Source organism: Pelophylax lessonae, assembly GCF_965119305.1.
Source record: "Pelophylax lessonae genome assembly, chromosome: 1".
Classification (NCBI taxonomy): Eukaryota; Metazoa; Chordata; class Amphibia; order Anura; family Ranidae; genus Pelophylax; species Pelophylax lessonae.
The window spans coordinates 453,018,216-453,030,751 of NC_138768.1; the positions used below are offsets into that span (position 1 = coordinate 453,018,216).

The 12,536-nt window shown below is 43.8% G+C and overlaps 1 protein-coding gene across 1 annotated transcript in view; it reads left to right on the forward strand.

Annotated features, from left to right (window-relative positions):
- Positions 1-9,556, forward strand: part of TMEM161A (transmembrane protein 161A) — a 49,998-nt gene extending 40,442 nt beyond the window's left edge. The window contains exons 10-12 of the mRNA XM_082275603.1: positions 5,625-5,799; positions 8,347-8,443; positions 9,070-9,556. Of these exons, the coding sequence (XP_082131729.1) occupies positions 5,625-5,799; positions 8,347-8,443; positions 9,070-9,356 (559 nt within the window). The 3' untranslated portion in view covers positions 9,357-9,556. The remainder of the gene's footprint in view (positions 1-5,624; positions 5,800-8,346; positions 8,444-9,069) is intronic.
- The last annotated feature ends 2,980 nt before the right edge of the window (positions 9,557-12,536 follow it).

The following is a 12,536-nucleotide window of genomic DNA, read 5'->3' on the forward strand; positions in this document are numbered from 1 at the left end:
CAATACTCCATGATGTTTCCTGCTACCCTCCGAGTCACCTATCAAGATAAAGCTCATTTTTTTCAGACTCCTGCTGCTGTTGTTTCCTGGTTGGAATCCCTGCCTCGCCAAGACCGTGCGTCTGGACACTGTGCCCCTGATACCTGATCTGTCTTCTGGGATGCAGTATTGGTTCGGTTTCATGATGGCCGTCTCCCGTCCAGGACCACTTGGACTCTTTTTTTGGGAGTGTTAGGGTGCCTTCCAGCCCTGCTAGTGAGGGGAGCTCCCCCTCCTTGAGCTAGGGGCTGCCCTGTTTTGATTCCCCCTTGTTCTCAATCTTTTTTCCCCTTGACTTTTTGGATATTTGACGCTACAGTTGAGTACTTTCCTTTTTGTTGCATGCTGGGGACACTGCCCAGGTTGGTCTTAGCCGACTGACCCTGGCTAGCCACGTTCTCTCGCCTCCAGTACAAGTTTTGGGATAAAGCCTGCGCCTAGTTTGGTCTTTTTTGTCCCTTTTCTTTTGGGCGTCCGGGCAGGGGACTTTGAGGGGTTATTTTTTTTCTCCCCCCTCCCCCTTTTTTCTCCCTGGTTGTTTGTGTGCTGGGGGGCTGGGGCCATTTTTCTTTTTGTGGGCCCTGTCCCCCCATTGTCTCATGTCTTTCCTGTTTGGTCGGGTGTGTGTCTGTGTGTGTGCTGTGTATGTGTGTGACTGGCTTTCTGTTGCCTTCCTCTGCCTCCGGGGTTATGCTGCTGTATCTGGGGATATGGTGTGTTGGGTTTCACAGCCCTTACTTGATTATTTGATGTTTTATCTATGTCACGGGTCACATGTGTCTCCTGGAACGTGAGGGGTCTAAATTCGAAATTTAAGAGGGCCATGTTGTTTGACTTCCTGAAGAGCCATAAACCGCATGTCCTGTGTTTGAAGGAGACGCACCTGACTGGCTCTCGCATCCGTGCGCTACACAAACATTGGGTCTCTAGTTCCTATCACTCCACTTACTCTAATTACGCTAGGGGGGTCTCCATATTGGTCAGTAAGGGGTTGCCCTTTGTGTGTTCCAGGGTGCTCACGGACACGTTTGGCCGCTACATATTTTTACACTGCCACATTCATGCGGTACAGCTCCTCCTGGAGGTGGTATACGTGTCTCCTCCTGTTATGGCTGCCTTTTTCTCAGACCTGAGTGTGGGGTTGGCTGAGTTTCCCTGTGTTCCCACTCTCCTGTTGGGGGACTTTAACTCGGTTCTGGACCCTGTCCTGGACCGCTTGAGGCCCCTCCAGCATGAGTCTAGGCTGTTTAGTCAGTGGTGTGCCTCGTATAATTATGTTGATGTATGGCGCCTGCGCCACCCTGTGGCGAGGGTTTATTCTTACCAATCTAGAACGTACAATGCTCTTTCCAGGCTGGACTATGCCCTGACTTCATCTGACATGACGCCATTGGTTCACTCTGTGGACTATATTGCTCAGACGCTATCGGCCCATTCTATACTTACGGTTGACTTGATGTTGGGCCACAGTGTCGCTTTTCGGACGTGGAGGCTCAGCCCTTTATGGGTCTCTGCGCCTGAACTGCGGGACTTGGTCCTCCAGGATATGACTTCCTACTGGGAATTTAATGCTCACTCCTCTACCGCGGGGTCTCGCTGGGATGCCTTTAAGGCCTCTACTCGGGGGACCTACATCTCCCGCATCGCGGCCCACCGCTGTTCCAGCCGGGCTGCTTTGCGAGAGCTAGAAGACTCTCTGGCCGCTGCGCGTGCTCGTTACGCTGCTGACCCTACTCCGGTGCTCCAGGATGCCCTGGTCGGGGCCCATACAGCCCTTAAGCTACACTTGATTGACATGACCCGTAAACAGCAACTGTATCTTGCTTCTAGACTGCATGAACATAGTGGGAAGAATGGTAAACTTCTGGCATTTCTCTCCAGGGCGGATTACGTGGACCGATCGATTGCCCGGATTAGGACGACTGATGGTTCGGTGGTGGCGGACCCATTGCGAATTAATGAGACGTTCCGCTCCTTTTACTCTGATCTGTATTCGGAGCGGGGGACAGTTGACGAGACCGAGCTTGTTGGGTTTTTGGGCTCGTTGGTCTTTCCGGTGCTGTCCGATGCCCACAGGCTGATGCTGGACGCCCCTCTGACAGCTAAGGAGATTGAGACTGCTATAGGCTCCCTGCCATCTAATAAGACCCCTGGGCTTGATGGCTTGCCCGCAGAGTGGTACCAAGTGTACCCCGGGGACCTTGCCAGTAGACTGCGGGACCTCTATGCGGCGGCCCTGGATGAGGGTGAACTCCCGGCATCTATGCGGGAGGCCCTCATAGTGGTACTGCCTAAACCTGACAAGGACAGCTTACTGTGTGACTCGTATCGACCTATTTCGCTGCTTAACAGTGATGTGAAGATTCTTGCGAAACTTTTAGCTACCCGTCTCGCCAAGGCTATAACTACCCTTGTCCATTCTGATCAGAATGGGTTCATGCCTGGGAAGAGCAGGTATGATAATATCCGCCGGCTCCATCTGCATCAATATACTGCCACTAAGGATATGAGGAGTGGCCTGGTGTTGTCTCTTGATATTAGGAAGGCCTTTGATACTGTGAGATGGGACTTCCTTTGGCAGGTCATGTCGAAGATGGGGTTTGGCCTCCAGTTTATCAAATGGGTGCGTCTGCTCTACTCGCGGCCGCTAGCCAGAATTTGTACGAATAAGGATGTATCTGCGACTTTTTCTCTCCACCGTGGTACTAGGCAGGGCTGCCCTCTGTCGCCGTTACTGTTTGCCCTTGCCATTGAGCCCCTGGCTCTGGCGGTGCGACAGAAGGCGACGGTGGGTGGTATCATTTGTGGTGGTCTGGAGGAGAAAATTTCGCTGTATGCGGATGATGCCCTCATATATCTGGATGGCTCCGAGTCCTCCTTTGAGGCCTTGATGGGAGTGGTGGAGGAGTTTGGCGGGGTGTCTGGCCTTAGAGTAGGATGGGACAAATCGTGGCTTTTCCGCTTGGCCTGCCCGCAGACTATAGTTTTTTGCAGCGTTTTGGTGTTTCCCTCTCTCCAGCATTTAAGTACTTGAGGATACAGGTAAACACGGATCTCCAGGCTTATAGTTCTCTGAATGTACAGCCTATTATCGCGCATATGGAGGTTCGGCTGCGTACCTGGTCTTCGCTGCCGCTGAATCTCATTGGCAGGATTAACATTTTTAAGATGATTTACTTACCAAAATTCCTTTATGTTTTTCGGGCTTCCCCGGTTTTTCTACCTAGGCGGTTATTTAATAAAATTGATTCTGCCCTTACTTCCTTTTTTTGGCAGGGCTCCCGCCCTCGCATAGCCAGGTCCTCTCTCCAGGCCTACAGATTTCAGGGGGGCGTGGCGTGTCCAGACCTTTATAAGTACTTCATTGCGTCCCAGCTTACGTACTTGTATGATGGCCTTGACGAATCTCCCGGTAACTCCTCCATCATTCTTGTATTGGCCATGCATGGCTCGCAAGCACAGGCTACAGATGCTCTACACAGATCTGTCCCTAGACGCTGCTCTCGTACCTCTCCTATGGAGGTGGGATGGCTGGCCTGGCATGCTGGTAACAAGATGCTAGTGGAGACGCCTGCCGTGTCTCCCAATGCCCCGTTGTGGGATAATCACAACTTCCCCGAGCTCTTTGGTCATCCGGATTCGGGCTGGTGGTCTGGACTTGGGGTGACTCATGTCTCTCACGTCTTTTGGTCGGATCATTTTGTTTCCTTTGACGACCTGAAGGCCCACCATGGTGTGAGCAACCGTTTTTTCTTTAAATATTTGTTATTACGCCACGCCGCCCGTGCGCAGTTTGCTGGGCTGACCCTGGAGCTCGGGGAATCCCCTATGGAGCTGTTACTGTCTATTCAGGGGATAAATAAACTGGTCACTACGTTTTATATGAGATTGCAGGCGGCGGGTGCGGACCCGTTTAAAACGGCCATGGGCCGGTGGGTCGCACTCCTGCCTGACCTGACTGAGGAGACATGGGAGGAGGCCACGGAGGTTTGCTTCCAGGACCTTATTAGCTCAAACCATAGGTTAATACAGTTTAAATTCATTCATCATCTGCATTATACACCTCAGAGGTTGGTCCGTATGGGGGTTGCCCCGGGAGCCGCTTGCCCTAGGTGCGGTTGTCTCGCAGCGGACTTGCTCCACATGTTCTGGTCCTGTCCCCATGTTTGTGGATACTGGTCATCTATTTTTGCCTTTTTTACTGATAAACTGCACCTATCGGTCCCTCTTACTCCTGAGGTAGGCCTGCTGGGTGTGTTGAATGACATTATACACCGTGTACACCCTAGGATCCTACTCCGCATCCTATTGTTCTATGCCAGGAAACTTATTTTATTACATTGGAAGAGGGCTGAACCGCCTACCATGCAGGAGTTCTATGCTTTGGTGCGCAGTGATGTACCGCTTTATAAGCTGATTTATAAGAGTAGAGGGTGTCCTAAAAAGTTCACTAATGTTTGGCAACCTTGGCTTGATGTGGAAGACTCGTATTGGGCAGATGCCCCCCTGCCCTCCAGCTTATCCGTTGACTGATTCTGAGTGGCCCCGGATGGTAGGCGGTTTATTTTTTACTGAATAAATTGTATGTTATATATCCCCCCCCCCCCTACCTCCAGGGGGTGGGTACCTGGAGGTAGGGGAAGATGTGTGAATGTGGATGTGTTGGTGTGTATGGTGTTGGCTTTTGTTGTGTGTTTCAGTTCTCTGGTGGTGTTGTTAGTCTTGCTTGTGTGTCTTCCCCCCCCCCCCCCCACCACCTCTGTTCAACCCAGAGGGTGTTTCTACTGTGACGACTGGTTGGGTGCGTAGCCTCGCAGCTGCTTGGTTCTCCTGGTCTTCTGTGATACGCATCCCCTTTTTTCCCCTTCCCCCTCTTGCGTTGGGCCGTCCTGGTCCCTCTCTATTTCCTCCCCCCCTGCATTGTTAGGTTAAGTTGTCTTTTCATACCCTTGTGTAATTTACATGCTTGCCTTGCACTTGTTTTATGGGCAATGTCTGCCCTTGTGTGTTTTTTCTTTGTTATTGTTATGCAAAAATTTAAATAAACACCTTTTAAAAAAAAGTATGCAAAACACATCAAATATTAATGCATTAAGGTAAAAAAAAAAAAAAAACGAGCCTTTTAGAACCATTTTAATTTTCAGATGGATTAGAGAAATAACTGAATGCTTGTATATACCTACCCTAGGCTGATTAAGCAAGTATGCCACGAAAGGCGTCAACTAGGTCTTTTTTTAAAAAGCATGGTGGTATAAGATAAAGTCACTAATGTTGTTTATATAATGCACATATGTATGCAATCCATTTTATACACATATGTACAGTAAGATATTTAACTTTTGTATACAATATCAATCATTTAATATGTATTTACTTCTGTCGGTTCTCTTATGTTGCCTGAAATCTCCATATTTTTACAAATTGTACTATAGTTTAGTTTATCTTCTTTCTTCTTCTTCCTTCTTTTTTCTTTCTTCCTTTCTTCTTTTTTTTGTGATGTAGGATATTGATTCATTATCCCAGTCCTAATAAAGTAATGCATGTTTGCATTATTGCAGAATCTAAATGTTATGCCTTATTCCCAGTATGTCTGACTCCGCGTACAACACTTTCCGCCTGTGGATCATCGTGTTTTTTTGCCTCCTTCGTCTCTCCTTGACCCGCTACCATTTGCAGGCCTACCTAGGTCTGGCTGATCGTTGGGTGGAGCAAATGAAGAGGGAAGCAGGGCGTATATCTATGTTGGAGATCCAGCGTAAAGTATGTAGAAAGCACTAGATAATTTGATGGTTTTGAAAGTTTGAAGATCTGTGCATTTAATATCTAGAGGCTTTAGATAACACATCATAATATAATGTTTGGAATGAATGTATAAAACTGTGACTATCATCCAATGGGGACACTAGGTCTGATGACCCTGGTGACAACCGGGGATCCCCTCATTCTTGAGGGATTTTCCTTCACTCCTTGCTTTGGGACAAGATGTGAAGGGGAAAACTCCCCAATGGGATACAGTGGACAAAAAAATGGAACTTGCCAAGAGGTATAACCCTTCCCTACACTATCCAAAAAAAAAAGTGTTGCCTTTTAGTTTTGCTAAGGTTTATTAAGTGGCTGGGGCCCCCTTGCAAGAACCCACTGATCAGCGCTTGCAGCCATTTACTGTGAGCACTGATCAGATGCTGGTTTTCCAGGATGTCCCTTTGACAAAAGCTGGTCGTTAAACTGACTTCTGTCAGAAAGACATCTGTACACACTGACTGAATGTCGGCTGGTTCCTGCTGATTTGGCTGATATTCGGCCTGTGTGTACCCAGCCTTATTCAATGACATTTGTAGACTAGTGTTCTTTTACATTCGAGCGACTGCATTGTGACAGACTGTAATTGTGGTGCGAGGAGCAGGGGAAGAGGAACTGAACATAGGAGATAAGGCCTAGAAACTATTTTGAATTTTTTTTAAAGACATATCTTCCATGTTGAAAATCCTCAAGTGGTTAATATTAACCCCCCTAGTGGTATTCCCGAGGTGTGGCTCGGGGTTAACTTTCAGTACCAAAAGCGGTAACCCCGAGCCACACTCGGGATTACCCCGCAATGTTACTCACGTTCCCTGCGCTCCCCCCGCCGTCCTCCTCACAGTCTCTCCCTGCTCTGTGCACGGCTGATTGCCGGCACTTGCCTTCCGGTTCCCTTCCTTGCAAGCGTTGCGACGAAGGGGGGTGGAACTGGCGGCAAATTCAAAAGTGTAAAAACACAAATGACATGATACAAAGCTGTGATCTTAACGGATTACACTATCATGCCATTTCAGCACAGGATTTCACCTGGTGGGCTTTCCAGTGCCCTGCCTTTGCTTTTCCAGTGCTTTGTGCCTGGAAAGTAGAGAAGGACCATGGCGTCCAAAAAGCGTTCTTTTTGTGCAAAAGCGCTTTTAGACGAACTGGAAAACGACAGCAAAACAGAGTTACTTGAAGAACTGAGCGATAGCAATTAGTGGGAAAATTCGTCATCAGGTACGGAAAGTGACGACAGCGACGATTCTGATGTCTCTTTCTGGCACATAGCTTGTGGAATTTGGGAAGTATATGAAATGATTCTTCAGAATTTCCAACAGAGCAATGTGCCAGAAAGAGACATCAGAATCGTTGCTGTCGTCACTTTCCGTACCTGATGACGAATTTTCCCACGAATCGCTATCGCTCAGTTCTTCAAGTAACTCGGTTTCGCTGTCGCTGTTTTCCAGTTAGTCTAAAAGCACTTTTTGGACGCCATGGTCATTCTCAATTTTCCAGACACAAAGAACTGGAAAAGCACAGGCAGGGCACTGGAAAAGTCACCAGGTGAAATCCTGTGGTGAAATGGCATGATACAGTGTAATCCGTTAGGATCACAACTTTGTATCATGTCATTTAGTGTTTTTATATTTTTTAAATTGATGCTGGTTCCACCCCCCTGCGTCACAACGCTCGCAGAAAAGGGAACCGGAAGACAGGTGTCGGCATCGGCCGAGCACACAGCGGGAGGATGGCGAGGGATCGCAGGGTAAGGTTCGTTTTAAAATGTTAAACAGATTTCCATGCAAAAGAATGTACCGCTGTACATAATCATACCGCCAGGGAGGTTAAATCTTGAGGTGTGATTGGACTTGATAAGATCACCAGAGCAAGAGATGATCTCATGTCTGTGGTACACCTGTAGAGTCTGCTGGATGAGGCAATTTGACTGTATAAGTGATTAAAAAAGTTATGAAAAATTTGCCTCATTACCAGTAATTCCACCCATAACTTTGCAACAAAGGTGTCTGCAGTGTATTTTCCCAGACTCTCTCCATAGGCTAAACACAAATGATTACCTGAAGTGACCATTCTTGTTGAGGGAATCTCTCCAAAAGATTTAGATACCTGGTAGCTGTCAGCTTGTGGCAAACGCATCACATTGCTATATCATGTCTGCGGCTTCATTGGGAGAGTTGATTAGCTGTGTTTTCCAGTTCATAGTGGGTCTACATGTGTCTGCACATTCTTATTGGATATGTGTGTTTGCACACCCATATGTCTCTGCACAAGCTTGGTTTAAATAAGTGAATGCATTGGTTAGCAAATGAATGCCCAACCACTACATCTAGTTTATAATGAATTTTACATATACATTCTCTGCACTAGCAATCATTAAAAAAAAAAAAAAACTACACAATAACCCATGTAAATTTTTGTCATTTTTTTTCTTTAATATTATTTACCATCCACTACAGTTTTTTACAGGCTATTGATTTACACCTACTTTTTTTTTTTTTTCTTCTTCTACAGATTTCCCGTATCTTCTGCTACCTTACTGTTGTAGCTCTTCAATACTTGGCTCCTATTGTTCTTACCCTTCACTGCATTCTCTTACTGAAAACAATGGGTAAGCATCACTGAACAGTTAAGCTATGTGCACAGTCATCTTCAATTTCTTAATCTTCTCTTTTCCAAAGACCTGACCCTCTGAACCTGAAAGAGAAAAAGTTGTTTTTCTGCCACTATTGTGGGTGGCCAGCCTGTTGGCCTAGCTCATTTTTGACTAGAACAGAATGTGTGTATCTATACTTGTGGTCTGCAGCCATTTGCAGTGGTAATTTTCCAATATCATTTTATTCTGGAACTATATGAATATATTAATCTGGTATTTTTAGAAAGTACTAAAAAGGTCTTGTTTTTTTTTTTTTTTTAAAGATGTGCTTCCTGCCTCAATAGATAGAAAGGATCGTCTTTCTCAGGGTGTCATTTGTGATTCCTGAAAAAGGCAGTTACTTTTTCTATTCTAAAGGACGAGACAAAAGGGCAGCACTGTGCAGGTCTTGCTTGATTTGCCTGCTTGTTTTCTTGGGGCTTAGTCTTGGTTTTTGGATTGTACTGAAAGACCATTTTTAGGTTCAAACAGTATACTGTATGTCATTATCATTTTGTTCTCCAACATTTTGACTTGTCCGACTTACAAGTTTTTTTTTTTAAACCAAGTCTTTTAATAAGTTCATATATTTATATTTCCAGGTGGTTATTCCTGGGGACTATACCCAGAGGATGCTGGGTTTACACCTGTTGTAGATTCCTCTCCTGCACCTTCCACAGTATCCTCTGAAGAAGAAGAAGAGGACACCGAGGATGTTCAGATTGCTGTGGAGCACATAATAGGAGCGCTCAGTGCTTTTCGAGACATGTTCTCTTCCATTTTCTTTCGTGGCCTTTTCAGTTTTTTGGCCTGGTGGGTCTCTGTTTGCCAAATTGTCACCAGCCTGTTTGGTCTGTATTTTCATCAGTACCTAACGGCTTCTTCCTAAAGAAAAATCCTGACAAGACAGACTTTTGTTTGTAGTGAGAAACAGAACATTAAGAGTCTTCCTTCACCAATGGGTGATACTTCAATGTGGGGTACTAGTTCTCTTCCATGGAAATTATTTTAATACATTTTATAGGGAACCTAATCAAGGAGACAAGAATTGCCATGGATATTTTAAGGACACAAGAGTAGGAATGAGTAGTGTTTCTTTATAAAACAGTAAATGTTAAAAACCTTTATTTGCTGGATTAATTTATAAAAAAAACTTTACTGATTATATATGCCACATAGAAAAGTATGTTTCTACCAGGGAACATTACAAAGCATGCAAACTTTATTCTAAAAAAAAAAAAAAAATACAAATTATAATCACATTTCAACTTCCATTTGATTGAAGGAGCATTCAAGGAAGATCTGAATTCTTTCCCTTACTCACAAATGACTATTCAGTGAAAGGGCTTGTTCACACTACAATTTTTTAGCATTTCGGATGTGTTTTTGCATATGCATTTGCACGCGTTTTCAATGCATCCCAGTGTATATTTTTGAAAAATCCTTAATTTTCTTTAGGACAATGTGCATTCTTGTGTGTTCTGGAGCATTTACACATATTTTCATGCATTCCGGGTGGAAAAAAAAAATGCTACAGGTTGTACTTTTGTTGAAAGCACTGGAACGGACTGCATTGGTGAGAAGTAGGGCCATTGGAATACATCAAACATTAGATGCGGTTTCAAAAAGCACTGGAAAGTATCTGGTGTGAACCAGCCCTAAAGTTTTCAGCCCATTATCTTCCATAGGAGAACAAATGCTCCATGAAATCCGCTCTGTTCAAACAGAATAAAATGGATCTATGGCTGGACCTTCCCTAACATGTCTTGGCAGTGCTGATTTCACAGCTGAGCTAGGAGTTCACACAGCCTTTAATGCTGTAATGTAGGTATAGTTAATGCAGTTAAATTAGATTTAAACCCAAAACCAAAATTTGAATATGTTGCAACTTATCAGCCCTTAAATGTTATTATTATTTTAAACTTTTTTCACTTTTTCACCTGATATTCCTGTGAAGAATACATTTCTTGTTGCTTTGTGGGTGCACTAATTTTCCCATTCTGTCTATGGGGACCAGTATTTTCTGTGCTTGCTGAAAATGTTCCTAGTCTGAAAAAAAGAAAAACTAAAGCAGCCACCACTAAAGGGCTGGTAAATTTTTGTTTTGGGGTTTAGAAAAGCATTAAAAAAAACTCCTCCCAGGAATATTTTTTTTAAACGGACTGTAGAAGGTAAGCTTCCTTTAATATAGTCTGTTGACCTTCCCAAGACATGCTCTGTGAACGCCCTGATGGAAGCACAACAGTACCTTGACTCACTGCTTCTGTTCTGTGTGCATTCAGCTTCTAGGTCCTGCAGTTATTTAAGATATTAGCTGCTGTAGAGGAACCCAGTGGGGATCCCTTTGTGGTAACTGATTCACTGAAATCTAGAAGATGCCTAATCTGGGAGTTCTAAGGTAATGGTAGGTTTAAAAAAAAAAAAAAGCTGCAAAGGATTGTATGGAGGTAAGCGTAAGTAACCCATTACACTTGCCTCCCGCTGTCTTTTCCAAAGTTTATTCCTGGAGCTTTTATCTAAGTCAGGGGTTTTCAAACTATGGCTCTCCAGTTGTTTAAGAACTACAATTCCCATCATGCCTAGTCATGTCTGTGAATGTCAGAGTCTTACATTGCCTCATGGGATGTGTAGTTCTGCAACAGCTGGAGGGCCGTAGTTTGAGGATCCCTGATCTAAATGGAAACCACTCTGTCCCCTGTACCATCATGCCTAGTGTAAAGAAAGAAATGTAAGAGGAATAGGATATTAAATGTATTGTATATATTTTTGACAAAAAATGTTGAATGCAATAATAAAAGTCCCCTTACTCGAAAGATCTTGACTCCTATATATTTCTGACTTCTTGTGCAGATTGGAATACTGTTTTGTCCAGCATGGCTATGCTACTCTTCTACCCTGCAGTAATATGAAGGGTTTGTCTGTATATATTCAGCCATATCTTTCAGATTTATTTAGGCCATGACCGCAGATGAATTCAGGATCAGAACACTATTTATTGGCATTTCTGCTCAAAAAAATTAATTTCAACTAATCTTAAAAATATTATTTACCATTAAATTGTACACAATTGTTTCCTCTACAAAAATTCTACATCGTACTGAAGGGACAAATTCACTGTAAGATGACTTGAAATAAAAGTTTTGAATGCCACAACAGGCAAACTCATGGCCAGTTTAGTCTAATTATATTTGGTAATGTGTGAATACTATTCTACTGTATTAATAAATGCAGATTTTAGACCAAACAATTGAATACATGAAAGTTTGTGTCTTAGATATGCTCTTCCAAATATCAAAAGAAATATGGGAGCTACTATTGCTGACCTAAATATGAAGGTGCATGCTCCAGGGTAAGCTAATCCTGGCTTCTCTACTTACTGAGACTTGACACTTCACAAACTATTGAGCGTCCTAATACCAGATTCTTTTAGTTGCATGACTTGCCGAGTACCGAAGAACTGAAAAGTGTGTTTGCCCCAGTACATGCCCCTTCTTACCAAAGTCAGCAATGGATAATACCATATTTCAGTCCTGATAAGTTTCTCCTAAACCATAGCCTTACCTTACAAGTAAGTGTTCACACATGAGTGAACCAAAAAACAGTATATTTTTGGTTTTTAGTAATGTGGTGCAAACAGCAGTGCTTTGTAGTAGCAATTTCCAGCCAATTACACATCAGTTTTACTCAGCATATTTTGCTACTAAAAGCTGATTGGTTGCTACAGGTTGTAGCACTTCATTTGCATTTAAACTATGTTTTAAAAAGCCCCTGTGTTTTGAAAATGCTACTTATTGTGTAATAAATGGATTGAATTTACTGAAATAAAGTTTTTTTTTTGTCTTTATAAAAATAAAATCTGTTGCGTTTTGAGTGCTACCATTTCCTAAATACTCACTCTCCCTGCAATTAGGTTATGCATACCATTGAATGTTTGAGCTGGGAAAATCGAAGAACCAACCCAAAAACATGAGTTACTAAAAAATTATGTCACTGCCCCAGAGTAAATTCTAGCTGTGAGTTAAGCAACGATTTATAATCAGGCTAGCCGAGCTGCCTAGCGCAATGGTAG